The sequence below is a fragment of the Daphnia magna genome, linkage group LG1, assembly GCF_020631705.1.
Source record: "Daphnia magna isolate NIES linkage group LG1, ASM2063170v1.1, whole genome shotgun sequence".
Taxonomy (NCBI): domain Eukaryota; kingdom Metazoa; phylum Arthropoda; class Branchiopoda; order Diplostraca; family Daphniidae; genus Daphnia; species Daphnia magna.
This window is the reverse complement of record NC_059182.1, coordinates 6000913-6015858: the sequence shown is the minus strand read 5'-3', so window position 1 is coordinate 6015858 and position 14946 is coordinate 6000913. Positions and strand designations below refer to the sequence as shown.

Here is a 14946-nt window from a genome sequence, read left to right as displayed (position 1 = left end):
ATGGAACGATAATGAATCAGTTTTTCGTGTACAATAATTATGGTAATAATAATACATGTATAAACAGACGAGTTAAAATTTCATTTTTTGTACAGTGCATCCTTTACAAAAGGCGATACAAATAGTGGGATGTCGTGTCAACGTGGAGACGAGAGAAATCATCCACGGAATTTGGATTTGACGAAAGCCGGCAGCGGTACGATATGCAAAATAATGTTTGCAAAGAACATGGCGCCAGTGAAGAGGAAATTGAGTCCGAAATTAAGCCAGAAACGGAGGTCATCGTCGTAAGGCGGATGCGTTAGATGGTAACGTTCCATCAGGTAGTGCGTTCCGTTGGAGTAACGACAACCTATTGTATAAAAAAAAATATATAAAATTCAAACCAAATGAGCAAACAAAAGAAAAACGTGAATTTTACCATAATTGGAGAAGGTGGTCCCGGAAGGGCAAGGTATGGACAGAGTCGAATTAAGGACTGACGGTAACGACGAGAAATTGCGAAAATGCTGCTCATTTAAAACGGCAGCGGCGTAACGGGACTGAGTGACGTACGTCAGATAATAAAGGTAATCCGGCAACCCAGGTACGGCGCGAACCATGGCACTGCCCACATTAAGGTAGACAATGCCGAGGAAGAGGGAGGTCAACGCCGCGTTGAATGAGCTCTTGACGAGCATCAACAGCGCCATCGTTTGCTGCTCCATGAAATAATGGACGGCCCACAGAGTCGACCCGAACAGCAGGTACTGGAACGGGTTAGTCGACATGGGCATGCCAAAGTAAATGATGGCAGAAGCGGCTGCTACGGTGGCCACCGATAGCGGCAGCGAAGCCAAACTGCGAGCCAGAATGAAAGACGGGCCAAAATAGAAACCGTCCCTCGATTCTTGGTAATAACGGGTACGCAAGGCCGGATGAACGGCCACTGTCGAAGCAACGGAAAGGAACATGGTGGCGGCCAGGCAGCTGTACAGCAGTCCGTTGCGAGAAGCGTACGATTGTTGGTTCAGCGGCAGTTCGTAATAGAAAATCCATAGGAGGAAGAAGAAGACGGGCAAGAGAAGCAAACGCAGGAAGAATTGGCTGCGTCCAATGGGCGATCCGCAATTCCAGAGGACGGCCCATTCGCGCGACATGAGGTTGGTCAACACTTGGGTCGTCGTGGGCCGTCCGTAGGCTGTCAAAGGCAGTCGGTGTTCCGTTTCCATGACGTGATCGGCATAGGAGACGGCACATTTCCGGAACGGCCGGCCGTCCATGCGGAACTTATCGACCAGCGCTGCGATTTGATTACTGGACTCGAGGAAACGTTCCTGACTGCGTCGATCCACCGTCGATAAACAGAGGTAAAACATGAGCGGATTCTCCAGTTCCGGACAGGGGAATCCCAAATGACGGAAGTAATCCAGCATCATACGCGTGGCTCCCGTGTAGACGACGTCGCCCAGGCATAGGTACGTCACGCGGTCCAGGAACGGGAATATGTCGGAACGGGGCTTCTCCGTGCTCAGCACAACGATGCGATTGTATTTTTTGGCGTGATTCGATAGGATGGAAACCACCATGTAGGTGTGTAACGGATCTAAATCACCGGTCGGCTCGTCAAGCAAAATGACGACTGGATCGCGTAACTTGATCGTTACAAAATCGATGAGAATAAGCAGAAGGAAACTCACAACTTGAATAGGATGGCAAACAGGATTACCAATTGAATGCCGATGGCGAGTCGTCTGTATTCGCTCTGGTTGAGCGAGTGAACTCCGTGATTTGCTACGTGAATCAACGCAAGGTCGGCCATAACCTGTTTGACTCGAGTGGACTTGACATAACTGGACACTTTGGAACCTACGATGAAAATGAAAATCGGTTTCATTGCAATGCGTCCAAATATTTCGAATGTTGGGTGCGGTTGTTCTTTTGTTTTTTGTTCTCCTTTAACTCGTTATGATTTATTTTTCTATTTTTACCTATGGTAAGATGAGCAGCGTAGTACAGAGTTTGTTTAGTAGTCAGTCCTTCCAAGAGATGGCATTTGCGGCCGACATAAGCGCAGCTGTCTTGGAACAAACGCATCGACATGGGAACCTGTTCAAAGTCAACGAACAAAACGATGAAAAATAGCCACAGAACAATCGATAAATCGGAACGAAACCAACTCACTCCGTTCAACAGAATTTGACCGCGAGTTGGTCCTTGCGCCCGGCGGGCGATCACATCCAGCAGCGTTTTCTTACCGCTACCTGCAGCCCCAAAAAGGCAAGTGTTTTTAATTGATCAAAATCGACCATTTATTCCGTTTCACTTCATTGAGGCGAAAGCTAAAAGCGATTAAAACACATCCACCATGATATTAAAATGCTAATAAGGATAGTATCCCTCTTCCGTTGGCCCAAACCATCTTATTAAGCGATGCATGAATTCATCAAAGAAATTTCTCTTGAACTAAAAAGAATTTTTCGTTTCCCCCAATTTCTCGTTCTTTGATTGCTGTCGCGGAGCTTTCTATACGGTGATGGGTCGATTTCGTAAGGATATCGTCATCGCATATAAATAAGCAGACCGGAACGAGGATACGTCACGAATGCCCGTCGGCTGTTGTTGCGGATTCATCGTTCCAGCTATAAAGTCATAATTGTACAGCCGACGTCTCTTTCTTATTTTTATTCTACCGCTCGGAGAAATCAGCAAAGCCAGACCTATCTGACGGCCATCGTGCAAGTCGTACATAGATTTTAATCTGAAGCGCAAACGATAAATCTAACGTCTACATGTGTAATACCTTTGGAGCCGAGGACGGCCATTAATTCGCCGCCGTGTACCTCAACAGAAACGTCCTTCAACACGACGCCTACGGAACTATTGCCGACCATTTTCTCCAAACAAGTTGATGCCTCCATCTGTTATTTTTGTTTCCGATAACGAGAGAGATGGAAAAAAGAAATTATAATGATTGTGTTTATGCAAAAAAAAAAAAACACATAGGAAAAATTACCTGTCCTGCGTGATAGACATTGTTGAGTTCTAGCACGTAGTCGTTGGTAACGTGAAGTCGTGACATTTCTCCTCTGACTCCCTCCTCTGCGGGGTCAACTGAGAAACAATAAAACAAAAAACGATGACGGTGTGTAAAATCTACCGGCGTTTGATAAGATGAAACCTCTTATTCAAGATTTCAGGCCAACGAACCCAACGAACGTTGTCCCGATTTTTCCAAGCACTTTCGTCACCTTTCAATCGGATTTCGGAAAATGATGTTAATCTTAATGTTCGTTTACCTTTCGTACCCTGAGCTGTTGCGTGTTGGAGGTGAATCTACGCGGAGACGACGTGTGATGCACAAGTTTGCGGAATGAGAAGCGAATGCGAGAGTAGGAGATTCTCACACAAACACCAGCGATGTACTATAACGAGCAAGCGACTGTCAGACTTGCTTGGGCTCTTAGCCGTCGGGGGTTCTCTTTTTATTTTTCTTCTTTCCTTCTATTTATTCTTTCGCCTTTTTTCTTCTTCTTCTTCTTCTTCGTTTTTCACAAGCATTGCTACTCACTGTGTACGCGACGAGAAAATGTTGTAGCCTCCCACTCTTTTATTCTACCTGTTGGTTTCTTATTTTGCCGCGCTGTGCGTATAGTAAATACGGACGGGGTCCTTTCGGATCGCGCCCACATCCGGTGTAGGCCAGATGCCCCCCCCCACTTTCATCCGTCTATGACTTCCATTTTTTTGTTCAACCTCTCCTTCTGGCAATTTTCCCTAGCTGCTCATCTCAATGCACTTTCCCACGTCTTACCTGGCGTCCTCCAAAGAATTCCAATAGCAGAAATCCTATTTCGTTTGTGCCTATAGCCATTTAACTTGGCTGCCATCTTTGATTTCATTATGTTGCTCAAGTTTTTTTCGGGGGGGTTTGTTTTAATACAAAGTGTCCTAGTTTAGCTGCCGGAAGCGGTTCGTGAGTGCCAGCATTGTTTTCGCACGATGTCTGTCGACATTCCTCCACTTCTTTTTTTTTTTTTTTAGCCCATTCACGTTCAATCCGTTATTTTCTGAGACAAGTTTTCCTTTGCACACACACGTCTAGAAGAAAGAAAAAAATAATGTAAATCAAACAAAAAAAAAAAAAAACGATTTACAATGATCCTTCCGGCTATAAACGTGCATTCACATTTTTTGGTTGTTGTTGTTGAAATTTGGAACTATGTAATCATCACAAGTTAATCTCTAGACCTACGATCCCTCATTCAAAGTAGAATAAAGAGGAAACGAAATAATAATATTTAAAAAAAAAAAAACGCGTTTTGTTCACTGGAAGCTGAGATTTTAACACAAGGATTTCAGTTCTAATCAAAATGAATTTGAAAAAAAAAAATATTTGAATGGGGATCTCGCATGCGAGATAGCGTGAGACCATGACCACCTGTTGTAACCTTCAGAATAAAAAAATAATAATAATAATAACCATATGACGTAGGCGAGGCACAAAAGCTTACAAACATAAAAAGAACCTAGCCCATAGACCTTTCTCTTTCATCCAGCTGGAAGTTGTGAATATGTAATACAGATGATTGCAATCAGATTTCTTTGATGTTTCAAACATTCTTTCTTCTGGTTCTTATACGCGTGCACAGCTATGGATATATACGGTGTGTGCTTACGGACAACAGGTAATTCAGGTGTGACTGGTCATCTGACTCTCTCAGGTCAAGTCTACTCTCTAGACATGTGTACAAAGAGCAATGACTCGTATTAGAATTTCAAAAACCCAAAAAATAGGTGTAGGTACACACAAGCGCTTTTCTATTTCCAGGTATATATTTTTCTTAAACTCATCGGACTTTGCAGACGTTTTCCCCCATCAATTTTATTTTTGCGCTTTCCTTCTCTTCCATTCTCCATTTTTTCCCCCCTTCAAACTCCGCCTACCAGCAGCTTTTTTTTTTTGTATTTATTTCTAAACAACTCCCCCCTTCAAAATTGTTTTCCCTCATGTTCCACCAGCGGTGGTTCAACGAGCGGCAACAGAACCCGTTCGCATTGGCGTCGACCACCTGCCAGTTTGGTGAACCGAGCGAATGTTTGGAAACTAACAACAACAAAAAAGTGAGTGAAAAAGAGACAACTGCTGTTTTGTTTTTTTCTTCTTCTTCTTCTTCATTCCTCCTCTTCTTGTGCCCGAGCGCCATCCATCGAAGTCGACCCTTCTCCGGTGCGCCGCTCCTCTACTTCTTGAGCTGACGGCAAAACATCGCCTCCGGCAATTTTAGTCCTCCATTTTGTTTTGTATTTTTCGAGGTTTTTTTTGTATTTTATTTTACCTTTTTTATTCTTTCCTTCCTTCTTCTTTCCTTTCGGCTCGATTTTCACTTGTGATGATCAAACCTGAACGAGTGGTGAGCCGTACACAACGCGCTCGCTAAACCTTCGCGACAAGAAGTTAAGTTAGTTTTAATTATTTCTGTTTTTTTGCGGGGAAAAATCTAAGAAAGTGGCCGTCACACAACGTTCGTTTCAATCATCACATCGTGTGATTGCAGTCGTTCGGAATTTAGTTTTTCCCACGTGAAAGTGTCTCTTTTAGTTGTGCCGTGTCGTTGTCCGTCATGACATCATCAACTGACTCTTGCATTATTCAGACGTGCTGCACAAGTGCACGCACGTAACTGATGGCGATTTCTACTCGTCGGTTTGTCTTCCGTTCTCATTTTTTGTCGCCGTTCATTGTTTGACTTGGCGGCCTCTTCACTTGCGACTAGGAACAACGTTGAAAATCATCTGGGCCAATTGCAATCAAACAATTTTTTTTTTTTCCTCGTCGTGTAGGTGTCGCTTTTGTGAGCCCTCCAGTTATTACCACCTGCACGAGTGCTACGGTCGTTACTTGAAATTTGGCCGTCAGCTGTTAGTTGCAAGTAACCAATGTGAAGTTGCGTTAGTTGCTCTTATTGCAAGTGAGACTTTTAGTGCAAGAAATCAACAACAACAAAATTCTCCAGAACAACTTGACGACCGTGAGAGTTTATTCCGTTAATTTTCATTAACATTCTTACAACGTGTGTGTGTGAACAGTTGGGATTCGCCCGCCAAGTGCATCATCGAGACGTGTTACGTCTTCTGCGGCAACAGGTTTGTTTGATTCACACTTGGCCTTTTTATTGCACCTCAATTGCAACAGGTGGGTGGAGGAAAACAATCAACTCTTCTAGTCGTTATTCTTTTCTTTCCTGCATCACATGGTATTGTTCTCGTACAGACGTAGCGTCACAGACGAGCGACTGATGTTTAGTTTTCACATTACGTCTTTATAGCTTTATGGCTTAAATGAACATGAGAATTGCCATCTGCCTCGCGGTCATCGGCTACGAGTCGTGAATCGTTTTTTGTTTTTTTTAATAGCCACCTGGCCTATCCCCTCTTTCTATGGAGCGTATCACAGGCGTAATAATAGCCAGTTGCTTCGCTATCGTATAAGAATATTATAATGACCAGTAGAGGAAGCTCTAGCTGCTTCACTGATTGTGTATACATGTATAAATCCGAATCTCCCACAGCATATAGGTTTCCTGTTTCATCCATCATTATTATGCATTGAAACACAACCCGGAAACATGAGAAAGTCCAGGTATTTCTGGCCCATCAATTTCGGTGATATCTTCGTATATATACTGGAACAATGAACTGCGTCATCATCTCAGATCATTTTGCGACGATGTTATGTCAACAGGTCCAGCAAGTAAACATCACTTTGCCATCGTTTTGTACGTTTTGCACGTTTGTAACGTGACGTTGTTCTACTTCTACGTATCGAAGTAACTCGAGTTGACAAGGAGACCCTTGGAAAATAATGAGGCCACACGCTAACCTTCGCTGGGTCGTTATGGAAATGTATATATACGTTCGTTCCAAGTTGGCGTCAGCTATATAATTAAGCTGGAGGCCGTTCTTCTCGTAATACGATGGCCAACTTTGTATTTTTCTTTGACCGTTTCGCAGACCTTGTGATTGCCATCTGTCACACACAGGTGTCGCATCGAATCATACTTGTTCACCAAGCGCTAAACGAATGGAAAACCAACGGCATCACGATATACTGTCATCAATTAGAAAAGGGGCCTCCCTTTCTTTTCAAAGAAATACCGAACTTTAATCAGGTGGACGTGTTTGTCATTGAAAACATCTCTATTTGAAGCCATTATCGTCGCTTTCTTGTATACGATTCAGGTCAATGACTGCCAGCTCCAAGGCCGTCTCATTTCGTTCAGAACGGAATCGAAACGACGTTGTGCAAACAAAGTAGAATGAACCCTCCCGATCTGGAATGGTGAACTGTCGACCTGGAAACGTGTAGACGCTCATTGCAAATTAAGCGTTAGACGCTCGAGTTAACTGCCATGTGGAAGATGCCTTCCTGATGATGAATCACGAAGACTTAAAACGGGAAAGGAGATATGAATCCGGTTGAAAATGGGATAATTATCTGGAAAAAAAAAAAGCCTAAACTTGGAGTGTGTTGAAACAAAAAGATTCAACATTTCTGACGGATGACGAAAGATAAAAGTCAGAAAAAAAAAGGAAGTCAAATGCAATTTCCCGTGACTCGTCACTTCATTTTCTTTTGAATACCAAATAGGACATGTTGTTGTACAAGCAATAAGAAATTGCGGTTTTCCTTTTGTTTTATCCAACATATTTCTAGTGCCGACCATCGAACGTCATCGCCCGATGAAACGTGTAGAATTACATAGTAATAGAAAGTTTCGATCTTTGGCAAAAGAGAAACGAAGAAAGTTCGTTGAATATTTTGGGTTTAAATACCCCCGTGCCGAGGTGGCTCAGAAAACGATAGGGGATCATTGAATGAGGGCAGAATATCCTCTTTTTTTTTCAAGTATATCAAGTAAAAACTGTGACCTACTTGTGACTTTTCGTGGAACCTTTCTGACTGGATGCTAATCGAGACCGCGACCGATATTATATTATTGAATCGAACCCGCTTAATTCTTGACTAGTGGCACGTGTCTAATCAATAGTCGATTGGCGTGACTTGCCTGATGCGTGCCATCGAAGATCGTGATGTGCAACTTATAATCCGCGGCAAATTGTGGCGGAAAAATGGGGCCATTTCCTCGGGTATTCAGTTAAGCGCTGAGCACAACTTTCGCATTTATCTAATATCAATTATATTGGAAGATCATTCGATCTGAACGAAGGAAAATATACACAACAACCAGACCAATTTCTAATCCATCAGCTATAAGGGCTCGTTGTTCGTACACCGCACATCTTATCGTTAAGCTTTCTCGATTTTTCACTTTCTTTTATCGGTTGAGGATTTTTGTCTAGACATTGTGGTTGTTTTTAAAAGAAAAGGGAGACGGGAAGACACGTTTCTATTATTGAAAAAACACAAAAAAAAACAGGTGGAATTATGCAACGGAATAACTTAAAAACCAAAGTCGATTTCGTGTACTGTTTAGATCGACCGTGACGGAAGCCAAAGTCGGAGGAATTTCAAAGATAAAACGAAAAGAAAGTGGGGTGAACTAATCAACCAACCAACTGCCAATTGGAAAAGAAGAAGAAGAAAGCCAACAGGACAACAAACAAAAAAGGTGGGAGGGCGGACTTGAGGAAGATAAGAAGAGAAAAAAAAATCAGTGTAATGGCAGAGTCGTGGGAAATGACAGGCCGTGAACGACGGTACTCGGTGCCGGCCATCGCCCAGCTCCAATCTGGCGCTCCGGCGGCTTATGGTGATAACAATCCGCGTACGACCAACACGGCCGAAGATCTACACGCCTGGTCTATCTATAGACAAAATCTCAATTCAGATTTCGCCGATTCGGCACTCGGCAGCAACATGAAAGCTCCTTTACCTTACGGAAACTTCCAGTTAGACTCCACTACCAGTATGTATTATTTCAATTATTTCCATTTTTATTAACTTGATGCTTCATTAAAAAAGGACTGAAGTACGTCAATTGAAGTTGACTTGTATAGAACAAGTTTAGATTTATTAAGACATTGAAACTGTTTTTCAAAGTTTGAATACAAATTGTCGACGAAGCAAATAGCAGCTAATGATATCGTTTAATTCATTAAGAAATAATAGACATTCAACTTCATTTTCTTTTAGCTGGAATTTCATTTTTAAATTTCACATTCTTTTCTTCAACAGTTAATTCAATCATGAATCATCCGAAATGTGGACCTAAATCAAATCTGGCTCACAACACCAACGCCTATCTGAAATTCGGTTTGCCACGTGTCGTGGCCCGTTCAGGTCGCGAAGAGTCCAGCGGTTATGATTCGAGTAACGACGGCTCGCCCGTCATGCGATCCAAGAATCTTCTATTATCTCGCAGCGATCCAGACTTCCGCAAAAATCTCATCCAGAATCCTAACGGTGCGATTGATGGCCAACAAGGCCATAAAAGTAGAAGCCGAGAGCAACGCATGAAGAGCATCAGCGAAGCCAATCTGTTGTCAGGTATATAGCACAACCTTTCCTATTCTATGCCCCAAGTTTGTATTTATTTTTAGAAAAGAAAAACGAAACATTTCTCTGAATAACAGCTACTATATACGTGGGAAATCAGACTTTAAGGCTATACACTAATCATACGCCATTTAGTACATCATAGATTGGAGATGATCTAAATCTTGAGAATAGGAAACTAAATGGGCAGAGAGCAAAACTCCGCTGAAAAACATTTGCTTGTGCTGCGCACCGCAATCCTGGGGAAAAGCCGATTGTCTTTTTATCCGGCTCAACAAGCCGCAATTGAATCTCGTATTGTGCGTATATAGATTTCGCTTTGTTATCCAACTGTACAGGGAAAAAAGAAAAATAGCCTTAAAAAAAGATGAAGAATTGTCGTATATTCTACACGTTTGTTAAGGGGCTGCCATTGTTACGAACGGGAAGATTTCCTAGCAACTACTGCGCGTTACTGTTGCCTTTTATTATGCGCCTTGTCCTTGTTTTGTGAAAATGTTCAAGGTAAAAAAAAAAAAAAACAACAACAAATTAATAAAATCCCAACCGCACCGATTGTATACTGAAGCCTCTGCGGTAGAGAACCAACCACGCCTTCCTGGAGCATAAAAACAAATGAAGGGCAGTAAATAAATGGACACGGTTGAGCTTCACTTCTCTCTCGCTGATGTAACATTTCGATGGCGTGACGCAGTCGCATTTGAAGGCGAAGGAATGCGTGACGGCATCTCCTTTCTCTACTTGAAAATCAGCCTGAAATGATATTTTATTATCCCCCTTTTGTTACTAGTAACGAATCAATTGGCTATTCTTGCGAAAACGAAGCTGAGAAACAGCAAATAAATACGATCGCATCGATAATACTAAAATAATAGCACAAATCATTTGTTTTGAAAAAAATTGATTAGCTGAAGGATTCCGGCAAAGACCTGATCCGACCACGCCTCATTTGAGCAGCGGAGGAGGATTCAATAGTCGACCAGTCAGCCAGCAATCGAAATATTCCAAAACGGGTGCAGGTGGTGGCGCGTCGTCTCACCTGTCGTTCCAGTCGCGACAACAGCAACGCAGTCGACACATTCAGGGTCTTCCGGGCGGAGGCGGAATCGTCGGTAGTGTCACAGGTGCCGGATTCAGCGTCTATCCACAAAGGGACGAGATCATGCTCAACGAGAAATATTTTCCGCGTGACGAATACTTCGCCCAGCACCAGCAACAATTCAATGACGGAAATAATGATGGCGACGAACTGATGGCCCACCAACAGCCGCATATTAAACATCCGCATTTACAAGTGCGTGGGCTCAGTTACGACAGACCAACGGTAAACCGCAACAGAATCCATTTGCTGGACGACATTTCGTTCGAAGCCAGGGCCGGCGAAATCCTCGGAATTCTGGCAACATCAGGTTCATTTTTCAAATGATCTTTTGTCTTGAACTAATGACGAAATAATGAGGATGATAATTATTGGATTATTATTTAAAAATAGAACGGGAAGGAACGGCCTTGCTGGACATTTTGGCCAACTTACCACGCCAATGGGGTTTCAAAGTGCGAGGCGATTTGGTTGTGAATGGCGTCACTATGACATCGGCTGGCCTGTCCGATCGGCTGGCCTACGTTCAACAGGACATCCGCTGGTGTCCGGACATGACCGTCCGCCAGACGTTGCTCTTCACTGCTTTGCTACAGGCACCTGGCCGGCCAGCTCGCAATTTCGATACCAAAGGCAGAGTAAGTTTGATAGGTTGTTATCTATATTCGATCTTATAGCGTTACCTTAGCAACGTCGCTCTTAAAAACTCTTCCCTTGTTCTCGTTTGAAGTCGGCCACACACACACAAGATCGAACGCTATAATCTCTTTGCATCAGACGAATGTAGAACGACGACGAGTGCAACCCACGCTGCTGACAATTAGATGAAAAGGGAAAATCAGAGAACGTGAAAGAAGCTGTAAAAGAGGCTCTTCAGACATCGACCATCTTTATATTTCTCTCGGTTCCTGTCGAATTCGTTCTGACGGCCAACAAGGAAAAAATGTTCGTGTTCGAATCGGCGTGATTCCCGCGTGATGTCATTCAACTGCGAAATAAGTGCGTTTCAATCCTTGACATACCCACCAATAGTATAGGGGGTGAAAGAAAAGAATAAAAGAGATGACAATTCACAGATGATCCCAACAAACTGCAAAGTTTAGGCAACTGTTTTGATTGGTGCCTACTGCCTAGCAGCGTGAACTATTTTGTTTGTTTTTTTCTCCTCCCGTTGCTATTTGGCGTGGCAACTCTGCAGTTGTGTGTTACCTACCAAAGTTACCAAGGCATTAGCTATCAAAAATAATTAGATCAAGCTGCGTTTCACATGCCCTTTACTTTATCAGGTTCGTTGTAGTCACGGTAACGAAAACAATTGCCAAACTAGAGATACAATAAAAACAAATTGAAGCGGAAATTATGTCAGTAAGTGACCCGTTTCCCTGACACTCGTATACTTGGTTCAGGACCAAAGGTGTTGGTAAAATACAGATCGGAAGCAAGTGCCTAACAAAGTTTAGGTTCAGTCGATTACAGGTGTTCAAGTCCACTGGAAATCCAATAACAACGGTCTCCGTGTCTCCGCAGTGTCTTCTATCGGTCGATGCGTACGAATTCCTGGGAAAAAAACACGTGTTTCCACGGAAACAGCGTGCAAGCAGACGATGCGAAAAATCCCATGTAATAAATATACAAATTGGAGATAAAGCTGTTTCGTTCACATTCTATTTGGCGTGAAATGGAACGTTGCGGATCTGCATTTGCTGCTGTTTCGACACCGAATGGCAACGACGCTTGAAACAGCGCATCGATTGGCGGATATGCAAAATACAAAGCGCCAAATTCATCGCTTAATTCCAACAGCAATTGAAAAGGAACATGAATTAGGGCTTTTAGCTCTGTGCACACCCCGCTCGATAATTGAATTATAAAAATTCGATATTTGTTCTTTTGTGCGTGTAATGATTGCATTACGCCGTCCATTGATTTTTGGAAATTGCCATTATAGATCGATGCTTTAATTACGGATCTTGGACTTGAACCGGTGCGGAACACGCGGGTCGGCCGGCTGACAGTGTCGGAACGGCGTCGTCTCAACGTTGCGTCGCATCTCCTTCTCGACACTGACATTGTCCTATTAGATCAGCCGACCAAAGGCATGGACATCTTCGACACGTTCTTCCTCGTCGAGTACCTGCGCCAATGGGCGGCTCGTGGGCGTATTGTCCTCTTGACTGTCCATCCACCCACTTATGAAATCTTCACCATGCTCTCCAGAGTGGCATTAATTTCTTCCGGTCGGATGATGTACTGCGGCCGTAGACGTGAAATGCTACCCTATTTCGCCTTCATCGAATTTCCGTGCCCGGCCTACAAGAATCCTTCCGATTATTATCGTAATTAGAAACATAAAGAATGCTCCAGATGTATTTTGACTTTGAAATAATAATAACAATAATTTGCAGTTGATCTGGTGACGTTGGACGATTTAACTGGAGAAGCTCTGCTCGAGTCGAGCCAACGTGCAGAGCATTTAGCCGAAACATTTCGTCGCAGACAGGAGCCGCTGTCTGATCCTGGCCCTCCAGGAATATTGCCTCCGCGTAATAAACGCGCTAATTTCCTCCTCAAGATTGCTGCTTTATGGATGTAAGTTAAACATTAAAGCTTCCGCTATTCTCAGTTGGGGAACAGAAAAAGACGGCCTTCCTTTCCTGAGCACGGCCTATTATGCACAATCGATCAGTCCTATTTTTTAAAATTAAAATCCACTCTTTAATATCTCATCATTTTGCGTAGACGTTCGCTCGTGTTTACATTCCCGACGAACTTGCGGCGTTGGTTTGCCGTCTTGACGACGAGCGTCGTTATGTCACTCATTCACGGCGCCATTTTTTGGAACGTTCGTTCAACCCATCACGGTTTACTGGCCGAGCAGGAGGACATAAACGACAGATTGGCGCTGCACTACGTACTAGGAACGGTGGCCATTTGGCCTACGCTCATGCTGATGATCACCGACGTGTGGAAGGAGAGGGACTCGCTGGAGCGTGACGTCAAGGATCGACTTTTTGGCCGATGGGTTCATTTTGCTTCCAAGGTATTCAATATATGTGATCATTCATTCTCTGTGTGTTTCCTATATGTGTCCTGTCAGCTCCGCGGAGGCTTGGCTGGAACTAATCAAACAAAGTTAAATGGAAAGGAGAGCCACGTATTTGATATTAGGGGGGAAAGAATGGACAATGGGATTCTTTTCAAACTAGTCAATATGAGTTTCTTTTCAACAAATTCGGCGGAATATCGAGCTCTGTTGATTGACTTTGAAGAATAGGACCAAGTCCATCAAATACGGACTATAGCTTTTCAATCTTTTCAATGTTTGCCAATCTCTGCCGATCCATTTTCTAAAGCATTGCGAGATGTTTGAAATCATCTTATTAACGAATATCTTGTGTGTATTTTGGGATTTCGCTATTTTTCTTAAAGACGACGTCAAGTTTTCTGGCAGCTGGAGGCATTTTCATGGGCTATCTGTTACCCGCTTACGCCCTAGCAGGTTTTAATACGGCAGAAGGCCTATTCATCGAAATAGGTATGTTTTAATTGAATTAAACACAACTCACGTATATTCATTACGAGTCCCTGTTCTTTGGTATATAGGGTACATGATGTTTTATCTTTACGCCATTCGGATCATGACGCTGAGTTTGGCCAGTCTCTGTTCTTCACGTCATGTGGCCACTGTGGCCAGCGCTGTCCTGGTCACGTTAACGGCACTCGGTTCCGGCTTCGCTGTCCAGTTGCAGACAATGAACTGGTGGACGTCTTGGCTTCGTTGGGTGTCGCCTCTGCGCTGGACGCTCCATTCGTTGCAACGGCTGGATTTCGGCAACGCAACTCAATCATTTGAGTGCTCGCGAAACCCGTTGACCCGACAAGAAGCACCTGGATTGGTTCTAAAGATCCCCTGCGGCCTGTCCAGTGGCTCTCAGGCGCTCAGCTACTGGGCCCACCAATTTGATTGGCTACCCCTGGGCCCTTTGTTGCTACCTCTTTTGGCCGTCCTGGCCTTCTGGGCATTGTTCGCTTTGATTCAATCAATCGTCCTATTGTTCTCAAAGCCAGTCGGCCGCAAATTGTCGCGACACAAAAACATGAAGTTCCGATAATTTTCGAAAAAAAAAAACCAAAACAAATGGATAAACAATCTCTTAATATAATGCTATACCAACTAGCGCTCCTTCCCTTAGTTGGTTGGCATCCCCTCAATTTCCATATATAGTATATAATTATGATATCATTCCCGACGTGTGTGTATGTGTGTGTATTTTTGGTTTCATATGCTTACATGCAAAAAATGAAGCGCTGTCGAAATTAAACAAGTGCAACGCCTTCGATCGTCTGG

General features: G+C 43.4%; 2 protein-coding genes across 2 annotated transcripts; one reads left to right on the top strand and one right to left on the bottom strand.

The window, feature by feature from the left end:
* Window positions 1–9: 9 nt before the first annotated feature.
* LOC116925179 (ATP-binding cassette sub-family G member 5) lies at window positions 10–3439 on the bottom strand. The gene is made up of 8 exons (XM_045171061.1): window positions 3279–3439; window positions 2996–3093; window positions 2783–2900; window positions 2164–2243; window positions 1971–2088; window positions 1709–1848; window positions 422–1634; window positions 10–352 (listed from the first exon to the last, which is right to left on the bottom strand). Exons 2-8 carry the CDS (start codon window positions 3059–3061, stop codon window positions 159–161), a joined length of 1929 nt encoding a protein of 642 aa, XP_045026996.1. The 5' UTR covers window positions 3062–3093; window positions 3279–3439; the 3' UTR covers window positions 10–158.
* Window positions 3440–5132: 1693 nt separating this feature from the next.
* Window positions 5133–14936, top strand: LOC116925128 (ATP-binding cassette sub-family G member 8). The gene is made up of 10 exons (XM_032931757.2): window positions 5133–6126; window positions 8478–8909; window positions 9179–9490; window positions 10408–10908; window positions 10992–11236; window positions 12547–12934; window positions 13004–13187; window positions 13338–13638; window positions 14028–14133; window positions 14202–14936. The coding sequence occupies exons 2-10, from the start codon at window positions 8663–8665 to the stop codon at window positions 14708–14710; spliced, it is 2793 nt and encodes a 930-aa protein (XP_032787648.2). The 5' UTR covers window positions 5133–6126; window positions 8478–8662; the 3' UTR covers window positions 14711–14936.
* Window positions 14937–14946: the final 10 nt, after the last annotated feature.

Bases quoted from the DNA above. Each gene is read 5' to 3' on its own strand.
- LOC116925179 (XM_045171061.1), bottom strand. From the start codon at position 3,061: ATGTCACGACTTCACGTTACCAACGACTACGTGCTAGAACTCAACAAT. The intron at 2,901-2,995 runs GTAATTTTTCCT...CAAAAATAACAG, and splicing joins ATGTCTATCACGCAGGACAG to ATGGAGGCATCAACTTGTTT. The intron at 1,635-1,708 runs GTAATCCTGTTT...GTAACGATCAAG, and splicing joins TCGCCATCGGCATTCAATTG to TTACGCGATCCAGTCGTCAT.
- LOC116925128 (XM_032931757.2), top strand. From the start codon at position 8,663: ATGGCAGAGTCGTGGGAAATGACAGGCCGTGAACGACGGTACTCGGTG. The intron at 8,910-9,178 runs GTATGTATTATT...TTTCTTCAACAG, and splicing joins CCAGTTAGACTCCACTACCA to TTAATTCAATCATGAATCAT. The intron at 14,134-14,201 runs GTATGTTTTAAT...TTTGGTATATAG, and splicing joins AGGCCTATTCATCGAAATAG to GGTACATGATGTTTTATCTT.